The 22,772-nt window shown below is 32.9% G+C and overlaps 2 protein-coding genes across 40 annotated transcripts in view; both read left to right on the forward strand.

Moving 5' to 3' along the window:
* The first annotated feature begins 292 nt into the window (after positions 1-292).
* On the forward strand, positions 293-7,193 carry LOC127713994 (nucleoredoxin-like protein 2). Its single transcript, XM_052219946.1, has 3 exons — positions 293-332; positions 4,999-5,448; positions 6,372-7,193. The coding sequence occupies exons 2-3, from the start codon at positions 5,009-5,011 to the stop codon at positions 6,652-6,654; spliced, it is 723 nt and encodes a 240-aa protein (XP_052075906.1). The 5' UTR covers positions 293-332; positions 4,999-5,008; the 3' UTR covers positions 6,655-7,193.
* A 5,808-nt stretch (positions 7,194-13,001) lies between these two features.
* LOC127712980 (centrosome and spindle pole associated protein 1-like) overlaps positions 13,002-22,772 on the forward strand; it is a 93,496-nt gene continuing 83,725 nt past the window's right edge. For 30 of the 39 annotated variants that reach the window (XM_052219626.1, XM_052219683.1, XM_052219565.1 and 27 more), the window contains exons 1-3: positions 13,002-13,306; positions 17,436-17,527; positions 19,515-19,589. In XM_052219626.1, the coding sequence (XP_052075586.1) occupies positions 17,444-17,527; positions 19,515-19,589 (159 nt within the window). In that variant the 5' untranslated portion in view covers positions 13,002-13,306; positions 17,436-17,443. Of the gene's footprint in view, positions 13,307-17,435; positions 17,528-19,514; positions 19,590-21,758; positions 21,852-22,418; positions 22,572-22,772 lie in introns of all 39 variants that reach the window. The other 9 variants (XM_052219756.1, XM_052219763.1, XM_052219722.1 and 6 more) reach the window with 6 other exon arrangements.

Below are 22,772 nucleotides of genomic sequence, written 5' to 3' on the forward strand. Positions count from 1 at the left end.
CAAGTTTAAAAAATAGTCATATTTGTTATAAAAATATAATTTACTGGCATATTTCTTCCATTTCAGCAATCCTTTGAAGTTTCTACACCTCAAAATCATAAAACGGCGAAATTGTGTTCCCGGCGAATATGTGCGCCCAACTCTATATAATCCGATACGTGTTTGTGTAAAATTTATTATAGCGACGGCTTTCATTTTTACAGTAATCTTTAAAAACACCCATCGTAAATCATTGCCTATTTAAAAGAAAAATTAAATGTTATTCATAAAACGGCGGCAAAATGTGTTTATTTCTGACTATGACAACAAGGGCGACAACCACTTCTAAAAAAGTAAGTGCAAATATGCAATCATTCCATACATCTTTTAATTTGTACAAACGACATACAGTTTGGGGACGGGAGTTGAAATACTCGGTGTTCGTCCGTCCTTCCATCTCCGTTTTATTTGCGCCGATTATAAGTTCAATCTGATTAAAATTCACTCGCTTAATTACTCGTCGAAGAAGTAATCACAGAGTCGAGTACGGTTTCTACTGATGTATTAGGCAAAAAACCCTGTTCAGCTTGAGCAAAGGATAATCAATCAAACTTTACAAATTGGAATATTTGGAAATGCATTTATATAACGTCGCCTTAATTTTTTAATATCTTTTATGAATCAGTATAATTCGAAGTTTCAATGTTAAAACTTGATTGTTATTCCATGGCATGATATAAACGTTATATATAATCCGGCATAAAATCCAACTTTGAATACTCATACCATCCCTTTGCCCTTCTTTGAGGGTGGTAATGGGGGGTGCATGCACGGAAAAAATGTGAAATAAGACATAATTTCACGTTGAACGTGAAATAATTTCTGTCATGAACGTTGCACGATAAATAAAGACTTTGATGTGAACCTTTTGTGACTGAGTCACTGTCTTCTTGTATATGTGATAGCGATAATTTGTGTAAATTATGCATCTTTATTTGAAACTATTTAAAAGGATTAGATTTCTTAAATCTGATATCTTTGGACTCTCACAGACAAACTGTTCGGTCATAAAATGTCATTATATTGTTATACTAATTATTATTCTATCGAAATCATTTTATATGCAATATTTGTCCGTCAAAGTAATTTTATTAACATGTAACGATTTTTCTTTATAAAGCTTTTTGTGTTATAAGTAACAATTAAGTGTCAGTATATTTTTACAAAGTCGGAAATTTGTTTCAAGATAATTCTATTTGTAAATAATAGATAAAGTCACAGCTTTGTATAGTTCTTAGGTTTTCTTATGTAAAGAATAAATAATCCTTTAGTCATTTCAATTACCGTTATTTAGCCTAAAACTCAAACGACAGATTTTTGTTATATTCTTTTGTTAATCCTTTAAGTGCTTATTGTATTATTTCATTGTCATTCGGTAATCTCGTTTCTATGATGAAATTGTAACCTTGTAAATTCTTGATTTAAATATGTTTTCTGAAGTCCTTACTTCAATGAGAGTCGGGCATTCGTACTGACAACATCCGCTCATTTGTAAAAGTACATGTATTCCATCCTGAATCAATAAATTGTTAACTACTGCATAGAACTTGTGTCTAATTCTACAAGTGGAGTTCAAGCGAGTATTCTCAGGCAAGTGACTAGTTCCTAGTCATTGTCTATCGTTGGCATCGCCAACGTCTGCAACCGGTCGTGGGTTGCAGCTCGTTATCACCATCAATCTAGTAGCCAGTCTCCCGGTTACATTAATGGTGGAGGAAACCCAGAGGCGTGTCGACTTTTTAGTTCGACACACGGTACCAGTATCTCAAGCAGCAAGTGACAGTTCGATCGCTAGTTCCCATCATCTCAGTTTATTCAGCGATGGAATATAGTTTTCGACCTCAATGGAGCACGTGGACATTTTATTCCCGTCAAAATCCAATGTGTGTCAGATGTGGATTACAAAATCATCGCTTTGGAACATGTTCAGCAATAGATAAGCAATGCTTCAATTGCAACAAATTCGGACATTATTCAAGGCAATGTTGGAGTAAATCAAGTAAATCTTCAAACTGTTAAGCTGACTGAAGCACCACTGTCCACTAAACAGCTGACCAAATTGCTGTTTATGCTTGCTAGAACAGAATTTCCATTTAAATGAACTAATTGCAAAATTTTTGCACTTCGATTACTTTTAGAGATCTGGGTGTTGTTGATGTTTGGGGCTGATTTGACACATTTACGAATAATGTGCCTATCCATACTCTGGATAGGCGCGTTTCCCTAGTAACCATTACCATGATTACCTGAGCGGTTAGGGTTTTGAATTTCCCTCATTTTTTGTTCGCACACCTCTTTGTAGTGACCAATTCTGTCACAATGAAAACATTTAACCTTAAAAGCTGGACATTGTCTTCTTATCTTACAGAACTTACCACATCCCCTGCATGTCACTCTGTCTCTCTCTTCTCTCATATTGCAGATTTTGTCTTTCCTGTACCTGTGGCTTAGGCTGCATGGACATCACTTCTTGCCTGACAACACTTTTAAATGATTCAGCTAAGGAAGAACATAAAGCGGAAATATCTTTAACACTAAAGTTAGGAGTTGGATTAGCATGGTTATGTGATACATTTTGTGAACAATAATTATTTTGAGCTTGTCTCTCAAAAGGATTACAACTTATTATGTTATTTGCAATTTCTACTGATTGCCTTAGTGCATTGAATGTTTTTGGATCTCTTGAGATCACATGTGGCCTTAAGTTCTGTGACATGCCATTGATAGCTAATTCTATCACGGCACTTTCTGGCAATTCGGCTGCTCCTACGGCAAGTTGTTGTATTCTGGTTAGATATTGATGCCCACTCTCTTGTTCATGTTGTTGCATCTGTAGTGAGAATGAAAGGTTTAGTTAAGTCCGGATAGGCAAGTATAGGAGGTGAACAGAGTGCATCTTTAAGCATGTCAAAAAATTTTTGACATTTTTCTGACCACTCAAATGGAACATCCTTCTTTGTGAGATTTGTAAGGGGCTTGGCTATGTATGCAAAGTATTTAATGAACTTGCGATAGTAGTTACAGAGACCTAGAAAGCTTCTGACCTGTGTCTCTGTTTTTGGTACTGGGAAAGATTTGACAGCTTCAACCTTAGACTGATCAACCTTGACACCTTCCCTTGAAATTTTGTGGCCAAGGTAAAGAACCTCTTTTTGAGCAAAGTCACATTTGCTTGGCTTCAGAGTTAAGCCTGCTGATAGGAGTCTATCAAAAACCAACTGCAGATGTCTCATATGTTCCTCAAAGTTTCTACTGAATACCAGAATGTCATCTACATATACTAAAGCCATTTGGTAATTGAGACCATGTAACACATGAGTGAGCATATGCTGAAATGAAGCAGGTGCTGACGCTTTTATTTGAAAAATACCGAGCACGCAAAATAAGCATTTGAAAATCGCGATGCACGTAAAATTAAATAAGCAGAACACGTTGAACGAGGCACCTGTCTTGCACCACTGAACGTCAAATAAAAAAGTAAAAACACGTTGAACGTCAAATAAAAAACGGCGATCACGTTGCACGAAAAATAACCCTTTACCACCCTCTTCTTTGAGCCGTGACACTGTGATTTCAGCCCCCCGATGAACAGTGAACATCCCTAAAATTGCAATTGCCTGAATCAAACGCGCTCGGTCTCCAGCAAACGCTCTAATAGAGGAAATAACAGATGTAACATACTGTCTTCAGCAAGGTTCCTCAACAAAATATCAAGCTCGAAATCAAACCGAGGCTGAAAAATTGTGAATTTTAACAGAAACTATCAAATGTCATAACTTATTCCTGGAAAATAAATTGTAAGCAGCGGGAAGGCTGAACGATTATAGCAAAATTCTTATTGAAAAAAAAAAGTTCTATAAAATTATTTGTACTGAAGCACATGCTTATAATGGAAAGCTTGTGCTACGCCACTGATGTCACAGGGTAAGTGGCCACTTGGGTTGTATAGGGTGTAGATATCGTGACGATAATATGCCGGATAGCGAAACCAACTTTTATTCACACTAAAATAGGAACAAACAGATGTATGTCCCACGCACAGATATTTTACGTGTTCAAATGTGAATCCCGCATAAGTACTAGTACACAGTATGTATAGTACTAGAAAATGTGGCGGAGTTGCATGCATTATCAATTCGTGCAGATTGGTATAGACTAAAGTCGTTTTCTAACTGTCCGTCAATAAATGAATAAATGCATTAATGACAATCTGATTAAAATTCAGATCTATCACAACTCGCATGCTCATATGAGGGCAAAGAAATCAGATTTGATTGATTGGTGTTTAAAGCCACTTTCATGGCGGTCAGTTTTTATTGCTGGAGGAGGCCGGAGTGCCCGGAGAGATCACCGACCTTCGGTAGCAAAACGAAGTCAGAGATCTGTATTTTATTAGATTGGATGAATGAATGAATGAATCATTGGAAGGTGTATATGAAAGTAAATATTATAAACACATCATATAGTATAGTATAGTACTATTATAATATCTGTACTCTTCTGATAAATTGCTACGATGACACTTATATAACTTGTATAACTTGCATGATGATGCTTATGTTAAAAAAAAACGATTTAGGCATTTAAATTCAGATCTATCCTTACTCGTCGAAGAGCATAACGAAATTTGAGATCTGTATTTGAATTAGAGTGTTTCGCGGTAGCACATTTATTATCGGGTTTTGTAACGGGGAAGCTTGCAGGAACGATTTTGATCGCAACAAAATAAAACCAGACCACTTCCGAAAATAAAATGGTGATGAATTGGACGTTCGCAGGTTGATATGTATGCAAATCCTATCCGCTATTAGAACTATGGTTTGATCACATTTCCGCGTTTCTTAAGGTTTGTATTAGAAATAATCATCATTTAAATAGAAAAACGTACAAGTATTCAAAAGCATGTAATTTTCTTCAGATATTTGTTTTATTCACCATTGTATAATAATTTTATTTCAGCAATGACTACATGACAATGGACGAACTTTGGAAAGACAAAATATTTTGGACTCAAGAGAAATTTAGAGAAAAAGAAGTTGTGCCCGAGAAAAGTGACAATGATTTTGGTCAGACTAACAACATCAAAGAAAAATGTGTTTCAGAAAGTCAAACGACAGGACCTGAAGGTGAAGAGACTGGTGACACTAGCGAAGGAAAACCAGAGGAAGTGGACGCTTTCAAGTCTATAGAAAATAAAGTCATAGGGTTGTACTTTGCTGCAGACTGGTGTATTCCATGTCAAGAGTTCACATTTTTATTAAAACAAACTTATGAAGAACTGAAAGAGCGTGTATCACCATTTGAAGTGGTATTTATCAGTTTTGATAAGAAAATAGACGATATGAAGACTTTCTTTTCAGAAAAACATGGTGATTGGTTATCTGTGCCATATAAGGATCCATTAGTGGAGTAAGTTTAGCCCAATCATATACAACTTGGTTAGAATGCATCTCAAATTAAGCAACCAAAAGCAATCACTCAGATAATCCGACCGGTGTTTGATTATAACTATTTTATCATACTTATTAAAAACGCGTTTTCATAAATAATAGATAATCAATAGTACTGTGTATCTATATCGATGTTGTGTCTCTTTGCTTTAAAATAACAAAGTTCATGTACGATATGAAAGTTGTTTTCAACATCACAAGGCATATATTTTAGCCCCCAAAAAAGTAAATGATATAAAATATATGCCATCAGTAAATATCTTGGGTTAAAAATATCTACCAAAATGATAACCGCGAGTAATTTTACACTGTAAATAATAGCTTTATTTTGTTACCTAACGCCAAATTTGACGCGATGTTTAATACGCTTTCCGCCAGTTTTGGGATCACAAAAACTTCTTGTCCTGATTTAAAATTGATTTTTTTTTACATTAAGTTTTGGGGTTAGCAAAAGTCTCGGGTAACCACTTTCAGCCAGTTGTTGTTTTTGGCAATGTACAAAAGAAGTCCTTTCAAGGATCATTTACTAAATAATTGAATACAAGTTGTGTTACGAAAGTCCCAATTAACTTGTCTCTGAACGTCGGACTTCATCGCAACACTTGACTGCAAAACATGGTTTTGAAAGTAAATTTGTTGAACCAGACCGTTTTCAGATCTCAGCTTGGTTTCGTGTCTGTTGGTAAAAAAGCAAATGGATATGGGATATAGATGCTCACACAAAAAATATAAAAATAAAACACGTGTACGAAACCCTACAGATACACGTTTCCACATCCGAAAAAAAAATCGATTTTTTAATCCTGTGAAAACTTATACGCTTCACAAAAAGTTGAACAGTTTAGTATAATTACCTGAATATCCATTTATTTTATATTCCAGTGTACTAAAATCAAAATACGAAATAAAGGCGATTCCAAAGCTGATTATAATTAGAGACAATGGAACGATAATAACAGAGAAAGGACGCAAGGACATTCAAGACAAGGGCATTATTTGTTTTCGTGGCTGGTTGCAAAAGGCTAACCTGTCGGCTGCTAAACCATCTGAACAGACATTATCAGACAATGGAAAACAGGATGAGACAAAACTAGTCGAGAAAAGCATTGAGAAAGAGAAAACCGTTAGTTTCAAAGAGAACGTCTCAAGTATTACTATTGAGTGAACTATAGCATTATATGTGTATATATCTGTAAGCTTTTTTTCTGACAGAGAAAGATTAACTCACTTGTATTTGTGTTAGTTAGTGACCATTAGAAATCGACATCAGATATCATAGTCATAAGAGGCCTTGGTGCGTTTTATTAAATTTTCACTAACTTTTGTGCCAAAAATTTAACATCTTGCCAAAATTTTATTTTCAGCATTGAATGTATATGTGTATTCTTGCCAGACTTTTATTTCATTGTTATACTGAAATAAGAAGCATTCGTTGTTATTCTCAAAGAAGAAGCATGGACGAGACATCACTTAGCAGACATGAATGGAAAGTAGTCTAGACAAATATATTAAAGCAAGAGGACAACCGTTATCCACTGCTTTTGTACTCTTAAAATACATTTCTGGTTGAACATTTACATGCTTTCTGTGCTTCTGTAACTATATATATATGCATCTGTCAGCTCTTGCCATTTAATATTTTCTTGATTTATGAAATGTTTATATCATTTACAATGTGTATCAATAAAACTATATATATTGTAATAGTTCACATTGGTATGTGCCAAGTGTCAGCAATGTCCATTCAGTTTAACAAGCATAGGAAATTTCTCGTGGGTCTTTATAGTGTCCAAATAGAATTAAAAATTCCTTCTGGTTGCGGCGGGAATATAGCATGTGGTAAATCATAAACAAAAACTATATCCATATGGTGCCTTCCTGGAATGCCTACATTGTATAAAATATCTATTCCTCGAATGCCAACAAAATAAATGTAATTTAAGTGAATGTGTGTTGTTTTCGTGAAAAAAGTTTAATTATTAGAAAAACTGTAACAAAAGGTAAAAAATATTTTGCACCTTAAATTCCATATTTTTTAGTGATCACCTGACTGGAATTAAGTAGGAATTTCACCGACCATCATTACATTTCGTTCAAAATTCCGTGAGTACAAACTGGCCGGCCATTTGAAGTTTCAGTCAAAATGGAAAGTGATTTCCAATAGGGTTCAACAAGAATATGTGTTGAATCGTCGAATGCAATAAACATTAGATTTTGAGAGTGTATTATAAGATTTTAAAGGATTCGATTCTGTAGTTACATAGAAGAAAAAATGAAAAAAATAGCAGCCAGAATGGAGAATTGCATTTCTCGAACATGGTTCACCTTCTCTTCTTGGGAAAATGACTATAAACAAAAAAAATTTGATATTGACATGTCATCAACAACAAATTAAGACCAATATAGTAGATATCAAGTACTACTCAATTCTCGCTACAATACTAAGCCAGGGAAGTATGACCAACAAAGAGAAGACAATACACACAAATCAAACCATGATATCTCAGCAGGAACTCCAAGAATGTTTTCAGAATGACGAAGTTAAGCCACACCAGATTAAGGTCTTGTTCGTCGGAATCGCCGCTCCGAATTTTCTGATTTTCTTTTTTTAACGCCCTCATGGATAAAATTGAGAATGGAAATGGGGTATATGTCAAAGAGACAACAACCCGACCAAAGAGCAGATAACAGCTGAAGGCCACCAATGGGTCTTCAACGCAGCGAGAAAATGTATCTTATACTAAAATATAAGTTATTCGAGTATAAATGACAAACAAGGATACCTTTGAATTTTATTAATGCTGCTTATATTATAAATTCCAATGTCAGACACCAACAAATATTTTTCGTCCAATCAGATTTACTGACAAAAATAATTTGCTAGCCGCCCCTGCTAACAAAAGTGTGATCCAGTATGGTGGCATTGCCTTATATCTCATATTGGTCACACTTGGACTGAATTTGTTGCAATTGTTGTGTGTGCTATATATATATATGCTATATTGATGTACCTTTTGTTTTGTGTGTGCTTTATTGTAACCGTGTATTATTTTTGCTCCTAAGATGATTAACATTTATGTTTACTATAGATGATGGTCACTTTGTTTGATGTCTGCTCTTCCATAAGGTAGTTGAGTAAAGTTGAGATATTGTACTTGAATAATCTTCTTCATGCTGTTATGTTATCCTTTGAGGTGGTTCGTCGTCCTTGGTCCTTCTGTTAAGTATTGATTCCATAGTTGCCTATTCTGTACCGAGCATGTGGCGACATAGTCTATAAATGGAGTGGTGTTGGCTATTGAGTCGAAATTATTCGTGTTCTGCAGTGCATGCTATACAAAAGGAAAAACTGCTGTCCTGCGTACAAGTTTTTGAATGCTCATACATGAGTATTAAATGAGATTAAATGAATTTGTTATATGAAAATTACATGCATGTAACTGACTGTTAATGACGTCTTTATACCAACTTACTAAATCCATTGGATGTTGGATGTGTACTGATTGATATTTTAGTCTTAGATACATGATTTTTTTATTAGTTGTTATTGGCTTTGAACAGTTAGCTGTCAGTAATTGCGAGTACTCAGATCTTTACTTAGTGTCTTTTTTGTTGCGGGATGTATAGGTACGCTGCCATGTCCGGTCTGTGTTTTCGTTAGATGTTTTCCGCTTTGTGTCGATCTGACGAGTTAAGCCCTTTTCAACTGATTTTTATATGTTGTACTTATGTTTTACTGTTACACTACTGTTCCGGGTTAGCGGAGGGTTTGGTGCCAGCAAACTAGTTTAACACCGCCACATTCTATATGTGCATGTTCCAAGTCAGGGGCCTGTAGTTCAGTGGTTGTCGTTGGTTCATAAATATAAGAAGATGTGGTATGAGTGCCAATGAGACAACTCTCCATCCAAGTCAAAATTTATAAAAGTAAACCATTATAGGTCACAGTACGGTCTTCAACATGGAGCCTTGGCTCACACCGAACAGTAAGCTATAAAGGGCCCCAAAAATTACTAGTGTAAAACCATTCAAACGGGAAAACCAACGGTCTAATATATATAAAAACGAGAAACGAGAAACACTTATGAACCACAATATGCTCGAACAGAAATATCAGCCATTTGCAATAACTTTAAACACATGTAAATGAAAATAATTTTGTTGTTAGGTATACGTGTACAGTTCCAATAGAGAAAGGAAATATTTTTACAAAATAAATAATTTTGATGTTCATAGTACGAAGTGAAAATTTATAGTAATACCAAACACTTATCAAAGCTGGTATATAGACTAGATATAACCCTGAATAACATTAAATAACAAAAAAGCAATACAATTAGTATCAACAGGTCAAATAAACAAGAAAGTACGATTTGAGAGTACTCGCAGTTACTGACAGCTAGTTAAAAGCCAAAACAATTAATAATAAAAAATCATGCATCAGAGACTAAAATCAACTAAAACACATCCCAGGGATTTAGTTTTTAACGTCATGGACAGTCAAAGAAGACATAACTAGTACAATGCCAAAAATAAATGTATCGACAGACAGTAGGATAGTTAGGAGTTTAACCTCTTTATAGATCAAAACGAACGTGGGTGTGTCTTTATACATCCCGTTTGAAAAGAATACAAATTTAGTTATGTTTTAATTTGCTGATGACAAAATCGATATTAGTGCCAATGTAAACTATATTCAAAGATCTAATTATAACATTGATTGTCATATTTGTTTTTTTGTCAATTTTCTTGTTATAAATTAAGCCGTTAGTTTTCTCAATTGAATTGTTTCATATTTTTCATGTCGGAGCCTTTTATAGCCGACTAAACGGTATGGGTTTTTTTCTCATTGTCGAAGGCCTTACGGTTGCCTGTGATTGCTTACTTCCATTTCATTTGAACTTTGGTGGATAGTGATCTCATTGGCAATCATACCACCACATCTCCTTATTTTTATAAATGTGTTTAAATAAGAAAATTGTATGTCGTATTATGTGATACTACACCACTGTCTCGGGTTACGGGATGGTTGCTTGCTCTTAAACATGTTTACCCCCGCCACATTCTGTATATGTCTGTGCCAAGTTAGGACCATGTAATTCAGTTGTTGTCGTTGGTTGCTGTCTGTCATATTTTGTTTCGGTTGTTTTACCATAAATAAAGGGGGGATTTCTCGATTGAATTGGTTAATATTTTGTCATATCGGTACCTTTTAAAGCTTTCTATACGGTGTGCTTTTTGGCTATCATCTCTACATCTCCGTATTTGTTTATATAAGCACCTGCACATTCTATTTCAGGAATTGAAGTCAAAGAGAGTATAAGTTGTGGAATTAAACATGCATCTCCCCTGTCTTAAAGAGATATGAAGATCTGTTAACCAACGAAAAGTAATATTTTCGGAGGGCATCGCCTTAAATTACTTTAAGAGGGGGGACAGATTCTCATATGTCCCTAAAGCGAGGGAGATAATGATATAACAAGAGTCTCCTAAGATTCTAAACGGCTCAACTGTCAAACATATATTATGCATTACAGATAAAAACTCGAAAATTAGTCAACAATCGTGATTTTGTGGATCTTGTGTTGCTGATAATTTTTTTTATGTTTACAGGTTTAACCTATTAACTAGTATTATAGTTTTCAAGATAATTGTCATAAACTTTTGAAAATTAGTCAAAAACAATCACTACCATAAGGAGTCATCCAATGGTTTCGGTCATATTATTTTTCTTTGTTTGTTCTTACATTGCCGATCAGTTTTGCTCTTTACAGTTATTTCTACCAATCTATTATCATAGTTTTCAAGATAATATGCAAAAAACAAGAAAATAAGGCAAAACTAGTCAATAACGCCTACGCCATGATTTTGATAAAGGTCTTCAGCAATTTTTGATAATAAATCATAAATGACCGGCTCAGATTTTTACTGAAATTAGCAAATTTTGATGCAGAAATACAATCAATTTCTGGGGATTTCCCTTTAATGGGTAAGTTCGTGTGATTTTTTATCGTTTTTTTTCCCATTGAAATAATTAAATTAAAAAAAAACTTTTTGTTTTTGGCTAAGGAGAGATAACTCAGATAATATTAAAAAAAAAGTATTGTCAATCTGAGACTACTATAACACTGTGTTGTAGTAGTCTCAGTGTCAATTAAACTATTAAAAAATATATGTTTGTTGCATGAAAACGACTGAAGTGTTGTTTTTATTTTATTTTCTGAAAGCATTTTATAAGAGCTATCTTCTCACATTTGATTTAAGATTCTGGTCATTTGCCTTCAGTCTTTCGAATTATTATAAATTTCAAGGATCACATATAGTGCTTTTCTCACCAGAGACATATAATACATTATTGTATTATAAATCTCAGGAATCACACAGTGCTTTTCTCTTGTAAATCATGTGATCCTTACAAAATATGAAAAGTTAGCACAGCAATTCAATAGCTCGTTAACAAGCACGTTTAACTTTACTGTTTTATACTATTTTCTTTTTTAAGAACTATGTAAACGGCTACATTTTGACAAATTATCTCAATAAAACCTGGGATCAAGGATTTAGATAGTAAGATATACTATATAAATCCGGGCTGTGACATAGTATATATTACACTATTCCCATTGAGGTAAAACATTCTTTTTTATTTTTGTTTTAAAAGCCCCCCCCCCCCCCCCCTTAAAATGTACTCCCATACTTCTTTGGTCTTACAGAGTAATGGGTGACATTCTATATTTTTTTTTGACAAAACATTTTTATTCAAGACTTTTCTTTGGCAGATAAATATTTTGTAAGTGAAAAATCGCGGCCCCGAGATCTGAGAAATATTTAAACAGGAAATCGCTTGTAATACGCAGGGACTTTCTATACTAACGTTAGTATAGAAAATCCCTGTAATACGCTACACTCTATGAACAAAGTGTAATAGTCCGCCGAGAACCTTCTTCTTCTTTATTCTTCCCTCCATTATCTGGAGTGCCACTACTTTTGTAGCGTAATACGGTTTAGCAACTATTCTTGTAAGCAACTGTGTGCTGCTGCATGTGCAGTGAGAAAAATTCGGTGCACAAGCCAGTATAATTTCGCATATAACTCAATTGTTCAAGATACAGGCTGCCCGGCGTACCCACCACCAAGTTAAAATCGCAACGGCAGATTGTCACATCCAATATTATAAGCTAGGGATTCTATCCCAGGAGGATGCTCAATTTAAAACATGAAGCACAAGTAACATTAAAGTAATAAACTATATAATTCACTATTGTATGAGCAGGGATCTGTTCCATCACCATACTAGTATATACATTTGGACTATGCTTCTTCTTTCCTCTATATCTTCCTCCAATAGTTGGAGTACACCAACCTTACTGAATTAAGGTTGGTTAATCCTTATAAAAATTATTAAGTGAATACCTAACTATTTAAACATTAAACATGCACAAATAAATATTGATTTCTGTTTTCCGGAATTGATGAACCGTACTTGTTATGAATACATCTACGCATGTGCTGCATTCCAATGTTTTGTTTCCTGTTGTTCAAGTCTTGTCTCGTTGAAAAACATCAACTAAAGCCTTTTCCACGTTGATATAGACTTTTACTGCTAACATAAGGATATTAAAATGAATAACTTTGACATCAAGTAAAATTACACGGTACAAGAAATGATAAAGTTGCAAACTAACCGTTGAAACACGGTTGTTTTGGAGGTTGCCATAAACGCTGAAAATCTCCATGCAGTGACATTTGAGACTACAGTACAGATACTATCCACAAGCACACACAGAAAAAAATATACTCAAAATTGATTTTTTAAGGTGAAAATATGACCATAATTGAGAGAATTCATATTAAATGCATATGACTAATCTAAAGCTTAGATAAACCAAAACTTTGAGACAAAGATAAAACTTGTGTAGACGACTTTCGAATTCATGCAATTTCCATAAATTTCCTATGTCACAATGCTTATGTTATTACGTCACAGTATGAACCGATTGTTCAATGATGTCGTTTACAGCAATTGACCCAGTGTCAACCAGTGTAACTCATTCATAAAAAATAACTCAAGATTGGTGTATACAATACATGTACATAATTTGGGTCCTTCTGACTTCTTTTTATACGTCCGTTTACGGGACATATTATTGTATATCTTTGTCTGTCCGTCCATCCGTCCGTCGTCAACATGTCGGACATTAACTCAAAAACTCTTTAACCAATTTGCATAAAACTTTGGTGAATTGTTTATATCTATTGGCATGAGCTCCCTTTCGTTTTTTATAAATTTTAGATTTTACGTTTCCTAGTTGTGGGGTCTTATTCATTTAAAAAAGGGGGATTTCCCAGTTTTTCGGACAATAACTCTAGAATGCTTTCACCAACTTGGAAGAAATTGTGGTGAATTGTTTATATCTATTGACATCAGCTCCCTTTCGATTTTTATAAATTTTAGATTTTACGTTTCCGAGTTGCAGGGTTTTATTCATAAAAAAAGGGGGATTATCCAGTTTTTGGACAAAAACTCAAAAATGCTTTCAGCATTTCTTATGAAACTTTAATGAATTGTTTATATCTATTGATGTAAGCTCCCTTTAGAATTTTATAAATTTTATATTTTACATATCTGAGTTATGGGGTTTTATTCATTAAAAAAGGGTGGATTTTCCAGTTTTCGGACAAGAACTCAAAAATGCTGTCAGCAATTCTCATGAAACTTTGGTGAATTGTTTATATCTATTGATGTAAGCCCCCTTTTGATTTTCATAAATTTCTAATATGACATTGAGAATTAATTGAACTTTATTTGTTTATAGTCTGACAACAGATTTACTAAGTATTGTGCAACAGCACAGTGTATTGCACAACAGCAAGAAATCTTTAATTGAATATAAATTCAATTCATATAACCAATTTCAAGTTCTTTGACTACATTTATTCAGAAACCTATAATATGTCAAATATTTAATAACAATCCAAATTCAGACCTGTATCAATCTTGAATATTAATATTGTGTCCATTTTTGCCCCAACTGTTCAGGGTTGGACCTCTGTGGGCGTATCCAGCTGCGCTAGAGCTCAGCGAAGCAGTTTATTCATTTTTCAAATCTTTTATGTTTACTGAAGCATAAACATGTAAACCAGTATTAGATTTTAAAAAAGTTGATACTATAATCCTGCTATTACATGTCTAAGGTAAGGAATATACCTGGGTTATTAGATAGACATACTTTATGGTGTATTTGTTCTTGAGATAAATTCTCTTATGTGTGCCACATCATTCTCTCATTTTTAGGCTAGTTCGTGTACTAAAATTTTAATAAGACACACACCACCTATTCTTGGCCCCCATTCCTATCCACACTTAATTTGTTCACTTTCAAACATTTATTGGGGAGGGATCAATATACTGTTATTTGCACATCAGATTGTACTGGTTACCAGAACTTTGGATACACCAAACCAGGTACTTAATATCTGAGATACAGGCAATATATGCCCTCAATTTTAGAATTCATTCATCATGTTCATACATTTTTGTATTGTTAAAAATTATCAGTCAAAATGTGTTCTACAAGGATAACCAGTCCTTCACCTTTCATTTGATACCTAAATTACCAAAATATATTCTACATTATGTTGATAGTTACAACTAGAAACTATTTTGTTTTAAATATGTACTACTTTCCAGTATGTTCTTTTTTTTTACCAGGCCCGATTTGGTGGTGTTACATCTTACAAAGTCTATCTGAATTATTTTTGCAAAGAATTCCACTCCAGCTGGTGCTAGGGGCCATCTTAAACTTGCATTGAAGTGAGAGTTTTTTTAAATCTCTGTTGAAAGCCTCATTGTGACTTTGAGATGAAGAACAGCAATAAAAGCACTGTTCCTTTGCTTTTTGTGTGTTTTTTGCTGTGCATGTACTGATTTTGTGTCATGGATGGATACCCATATCCTTTGTTTTTTTCTATTATACAAATGTATATTCTTTTCCTGTAAATCAAGTAATAACTTTCCAATATTTTTGTAATTCTTACTTTATTGAGGATAAAGATTACACCATGGAAGTATTATATTGACAGGAACTTCAACGAAAAATTAGCACATTCGCATCCCACTGATTTCTCAAAGAAATTAAAAGGTTCCGACTCAGTTTGTCAAGTACATGATAACTCCTTTGTGGGGTATCTGCAATGCCGCCTTCGCCTGTTCTGTTTACTGAAGCTGGTCTTATCACGTGACTTGGTATTGAGTGTCTTATCTACCTACAATGTAAATAAACACGGAAACTCCCGCGGTTATTTGTGAATCGCCACATGAATAACGACACCTGTTTCTGTTCAATGAAAGAAGGCAAAAGCTGAAAAAATCTAAAAAATCAGTCCATATTTAACAGAATGACATAAGAAAATTTACTGCATTCAGAAAGAGGTTAAGATTATTTTTAGTTCTGTTGAATATGTTTTAATCATTGGAACTTAGAAATCGGGAAATATCCGGTATTAAAAGTTACATGTACCTGAAGTTGAGTGTTTGCGGAAAATAATGTGATGCGTGTGTAGTGTGTAAGATGGCGAAGGATAGCTGAAATTTAAGTTAAAGGTTGTAAATTTTTATCAAATGTTACAAGAATATTTATGGTTTTCTCTATCGTCTCAATGTAGAAAAATATAATTAACGTTTCAAATATGTTTTAAAGACTAAAAGAGGTTAATAATTACGCGCACATGATGACCTCTACATAGCATGTATCAGGTTACGAGACAGATAAATTGTTACACCTTTTATAATAATTCAAAAGTTTAAAACAACCTTCAACCGTCAACCTAGTCACAGATTGCTCTGACATCTAACAAAATTCTTTTAAGTAATGACTTGTTTCTTGTTGAATTGCATGAAATATTTGCCATTTGACTTTCATTTAACAATTAATTAAAATATGATTGCCCATGCGCTATTTCATTATGCCAAAATATGATATTTTTCCCGATCATAGCCCTTTGTATGATTTTCGAGCCTAACATGTATATAACAGTTATGCATGTTTAGCTAACAGCCCTCTCATGAATAAAACTTACTATTTAAATTGATTGTAACTAAAACTGAAATGTTCAAGGCTTGTGAATATTTTTAATCATCAGTTTTTTTGTTAAAACAGTCGCTGGGTTTTCATTTCTTTTTTTTTATTTGTTTTGACGCAGCAAAACTCGTCAAAACTGACATATTTGTCATTTAGTGACATAGTCGTCAAATGTCATTTCCTTGACAATTAAGTACACATCCGGTTATTTCGGTATGTTCCGTAATTACGATCAATCATGAGGTTCCAAAAATTTGATTGAACACATGCATCCATATGACATGTCGAGTTAATTAACAGATACTTAACGATTTTGCGGCATCACACTATAAACGTTTGAAGTCGGTTTGTTGGAGCTCCTGTCAATATAATACTTCCATGATTACACCAAATAGATTTCTCAGACCTGATTGATTTCCTGGAAAATTCTTGATTTTTTTATTGCGTTTAGGTCACTGAAATATATTTGATGACTTCGATGAAATGAAGGGTTAATGTTAATTTTGTAGAAACCTACCAATGATATTTCATTACTCTCATTCTCTTCTGTGGTATAAGCATTTTGGTTACTATATTATGATAACCTACATTTCATGCTTGAATTCCTGATTAAAATTTACACACTATAATTTCTAAAATAAATGGTTCCATATGGCATAAAATACTAAAAAAGCAGAACCAGAGATTACAATATGCAAGAAATGTTTCATTTTGAAACAATGGTCTCAAATTGGACAGTTTACATCTTTCATATGTATGATTGAACATTTTTCTCTATGATGAAATAAAATTGAAACTGATATTTTTCCATATTTCTATATTTACTATTAACTTACCTACCTTCTTTTCCTCTTTCTGTCAACAGGAAATAACATGACCTCAATGATGGAATCTGACATTGACCAATTTATTCAAAACCAGAAAGCAAAGCTTCAACAGGAAAGACAACAGTTAGCAGTAAGTTTTTCTTTCTTTCTAGCATAACATTTATTGACTACATTTAAAGATATATACAAATGAAAACAATGGACTGAAATGGAACAAAATTGCATGTTTATTTCACATTCATAATGTTTCTTATTGACATTAGATTAATGCATGAATTTTAACTCATTGAAAGATCATTCTGAAGCAGACTAATCCAAAATAATCTCTATACTAGATATACGATTACCATTATGTGGTTTGTATGCATTATTTCACACTCAAATTTAGATTTGAATAATAATTGTATTGACTTTATAAACCTCACATAAAACAGAATAAAAATGCTAGGTGAGCCCAAATTTCTATCCATTTCTAATAATAAATATTCTGAGACAATAGATGGTTATTCCATATCTATTTTTAGTCCACTACCAATGAAGTCGAAGGGGAGTTTAGGTTTGCACTCCGTCTGTTTGTCTGTCTCTCTGTCCATCCGTCAGTCCGGCAAATCAGTTTTCCACACTTTTTTTTCTTCATGCTTGAAGATATTGATTTGATATTTGGTGCATTGTTTTAATGTGACAAGGTACAGATCAATTTCGAATTTTGTCCCGGTCTGATGATTTTGTGCAGAGTTATGGTCCTTGGACTTAAAAAATTCACTCAAATAATCAGTTTTCCGCACTTTTTTTCCTCATGCTTGAAAATATTGATTTGATAATTAGTATATAGTTTCATCATGACCAGTTACAGATCAAGTTCGAAATTTGTTCCGGTCTGATGATTTTGTGCAGAGTTATGGTTCTTGGACTTAGAAAATTCACTCAAATAATCAGTTTTCCGCACTTTTTTTCGTCATGCTTAAAGATATTGATTTGATAATTGGTATATAGTTTTATCATGACAAGTTACAGATTAATTTCAAATTTTGTTCCTGTCTGATGATTTTGTGCAGAGTTATGGTCCTTGGACTTATAAAATTCACTCAAATAATCATTTTTCCACACTTTTTTGCCTCATGCTTGAAGATATTGACTTGATATTTGTTATATAGATTACACCATGACAACTTGTAGATCAAGTTAGCATTTTGTTCCAATACAATGAATTTTAACCGGTAGGGGACTATGTATTGCCATGCAATACTCTCAGAATGCTTGTTTTTATTAATATATATATATAAACTGTCAAACTTGAGTATTTACAGGTAGTAGTAATGTTCAATTTCCTTCAGTTGTGTGGAAATTGAACGATTTACGTATGATATCCCGGGTAAATCAAACATATAGGTGCTTACTTTTACATCGTTTGGTCTCTGATGGAGAGTTGTCTCATTGGCAATCATACCACATCATCTTATTTTCATATTTGTTATATTCAGAAGAGAAGAGATTATATGTACAAAAATATGTAACATACAAGTCATTCAGTCTGATTTTTTTAGTTTCTGTTATGTCCTAAGAAGTCAAAATGTTGAGATTAACCATTGTCTTTAAAGTTTTCTGTAAAGCTATAACAAACAAGTTTCCTGGTGTTGAAGTAAAATCATAGAATTATTGATAATGAAGGCAGGGCTGTATATTTTTTCATAAGTAAGAGTTTGCAGGTAGAGGCTTTTACATTCATCATATTATATATGTGTAACTGGCTTCTCATTGATGAATCAACTGATAAAAATATTTACTTAACTATGAGAAAAGTACTTGGAATCTTTCTGAATTTGCTGTTCAAAGCCTGAGAAACTGTAATTAACATTAATTAAAAGTTAAGATAAACTATTAAGTGCTTTTTCTTTGATTTTCCATGTTACAGATGTGATTGGTTGTATTTTACAGCTTACCCAAATCATACATGCATATAGTTTCTAGGTTTGGAGACATTCAAGATGAAAAGAAGATTTGCCTTTGTTTTATTTAGTATAATAATAATTGTATGTACCGCTGCATTCATTCCCTATTCATGACTTCTTTCAATTTATACTTAACAAAATGTTTAGAAAAACTTGTGTTGTTGCTAGGATGATGAAAGAGGTGAAAGGGTAGGGCGTAGACAGTGGGATGATCCAGGAAAAGAGACACAGTATGCTGAACAGGTACGCTGTGTCACTATTTTGTCTAATTGCACTGTTTGGTTAACTGACTGTAGTGTACTCTATATTTTCTTTGTCAGTTTGATATGTCTAGGTATGTTTGATATTATTTCAGTAAACAGATGATCAGTCAACTCAGGGTCCCTTTAATTTTACTTTTAATTTGAATACATAAATACACAAAGTAATACACAAAAAATTAAAAAAATGTCAGGATTTTGGTCATATACATTTCTTTATTTATACATAATAAAGGGAAATGTAAGAAATTCTGGATAAATTGGTCAAATTGACGCTAAAGTTAAATTTATTTCAAAATTTCGCAAATTTGCAGGAAATTTTGAATTTATATTTTATGTACTTTTAATAAAACATTGAACTTTGGGTTTTAAATTATATCCTTTTCATGTGTTAGTTATATATACAGCCATAAATGACAGTAAATTAATTAGAATTGCAAAATTACTTGAAATCTTGATTGTTTTCTTCGCAAATGCTGAATGAGAAAAGACAATCATCGCCAAAATAGGTAAAAAAAGTCTACTCAGCAATTGTGTATATCTGCTTGCTGGCATTTTGTTTGGAAAAAGGGGGGGGGGATTCGACTCTATATTAATTTAACCAGAATGCTCCTGCTAACAACTTATTTCAGCTAAGTACTGACATATTTCACAGAATTGTTTCCTCGCTTATATTAAGAAATGTGAGAAATAGTGGTATCATCAAATATTCTATTTTCTTTTATTTATTTTAGGACGATTTAAGCTAACAAATCCTTCCCACTGCAGCTCAATTTTATATTCAACAGTTTATAAAAAATAAAGAAATTTTGTGACTAAGATTTAAGTGTTATGGAATATGAATTGATATTGTTGGCAAAGTAAGAGTAGATCTAGAAAATGTTCACCAAAAACAGCTAATCAATAAATAGATGTAATATTTTGATTTCCATGATACAGGTTTTCACGTCCTACAAATTAGAGGAAATCTTAAGATGTTTTCTTCTCAAACAGGTTTGAAATTAATGTGAAAAAATATTGAAATATAATTTTGCTAAAATAACTGCACATCAATAGTTCAGTTAATAAAATTACAATGATAAATATTTCCCCAAATTTGCAATGCTACTTTTATAGAGAAACTGAACTGCACTCAACAATTGCATATTGATCTTTTGTAATTTACTTAGAGAGACATGTTGATTTAGGTTAAAAGGAAGTAATTATTTGCATAGGAGACAATGTTTTTGGGTTCTGTATTTTCACTATTAAAATCCATTGACTATGTTAATTTATCCAGAATGCTCCTGCAAAAATGACCTGCATTTTCACTATAAAAAAGCTGTTGAAAAAACTGTCAAATTATGAATTTTCAACAACTGTGGGTGTGAATAACTCAACAAAATACATTTGGCGCCATAGATTTTTTTTTATTGAAAAATAGCATTAGTTAAACAAACTCTTATGATTTTGAAATTTTTGAGGTAGTATGAATGAAGAACACCCCTTGTTTAATTTTGCACAGAAAATATGGCTCCAAAAGAGGTTCCGCCAAATTTTTTTGCTTTTTCTATGCTAATAGCTAACATTCATTTTTCACTATTTCATTTTTCTTTTCTTATTATAATATCAGGGCAGCAGGAAATATATTTATTTCTAGCTATTATCTTGGATGTGAAAACTTTGTGGTGCCTGTCATCTTTGATTATTTCCTTTTAGCCTATACATGTAATACCGGTAATTTACTTAAGTTAAAAGAAGAGAACTACAGTAGAAAGATGCTGAATGTGACACATTTAACATAAATTGCAAATTTGAATATGTTGTAAAAAATGTTAACTTTTTTGTTTCATGAAAAAAGTTACAATTACTTTAAATAAACTTATGAATTAAACTTTATTGTCAAGTATTATCAGTTATATAGAAATTTACATTTGCACTTGTAAGCTTCGTTTTTCTAATTTATTCATTTTGTGCATGTAACAGCATGAAGATTAAGTGTATGTTGTGTAAAGCACTTTTGAATACCCCTTTGTTATCATCTGTTTCTCTTTCAATATGAAATATTTTCGTATTGTGTCTTTATATTCCATTTATTTGAACAAGTAAATATGGTTGCAAAATTTTATGAAAGTAAACATATGACTGACAATGAATTATATCTTGTTATCAGAACATAAATATATTGAAGTCACCAGAACTGAGAATCCCATTAAGTAGTGAATCAGCTGGTTCAGAACAACACAACCAAACAAGTGACAATAAGGTGAATGAATTTTACAACCTCAAGATCGTTCGGGACATAATAGGGTCACATATATTATATTTGGCTGATGTGTGTCATATATAATAGATACCATGCATGTTGATCTGCTTTTTTCATGAGGTTTATAGGATATGACTTGTTTTCTTTACATATAGTAAATGTTTTCAAGGCACTTAATTGTGAATGGTACATTGTAGAATCATGCAGTGGTTTGCACTTTTGCTACATGTAGCTTGAAAGCTTTGGTGATTTCAGTCTGTGTAAATTTGGATAAAGATTGAAATATGAAAGTAAACATGGTGTAAAGCTTATCGAAATGTGTTATCATAGTTAACAAGGGGTAGAAAGTTGAAGAAGACCTCTTTTAATGAAGTAAATTTTAACAAACTAAAGGTTATTTGGTTTCAATCAGTTTTAAACTAAGTTAGATTGATATATACATTTTTTACTTGTAATTTACTAAAAGGTAACTGAATAATTAATTGATCCTTCATCTCAATTTTAAATAAAAATATATATAGCCAGTTCTGGTGTTTTCAACATTAATATTTGTATCTAAACTAACAGAGAACAAATCCTCTTAAGACTACGCCAAGGTCCAACAATATTCAACGGAAAACAACACCAGAGGCAGGCCTTAATAAACTAGGAAAATATGAAGAGAAAAGAAAAAAACTTATTGAACAAAGAACAGAAGAATATAAAGCTATCCAGAACCAGGTACACTAAACAGGATGTGAATAGACAATGTATGTGTGTCAAACAACAACTATGTGTGAGGGTAGTGTGGATGTTAGCAATGCACTGAACTGGTTTGCACAGAATTTGAGAATATTTTGCTACAAATATTATCTCTGTTGTTTACCTGTTAGTATAATTTATTGTAATTATTTGTTAATCTATTGTTTGAAATGCACTGAG

The sequence above is a fragment of the Mytilus californianus genome, unplaced genomic scaffold (assembly GCF_021869535.1).
Source record: "Mytilus californianus isolate M0D057914Y unplaced genomic scaffold, xbMytCali1.0.p SCAF_1, whole genome shotgun sequence".
Taxonomy (NCBI): Eukaryota; Metazoa; Mollusca; class Bivalvia; order Mytilida; family Mytilidae; genus Mytilus; species Mytilus californianus.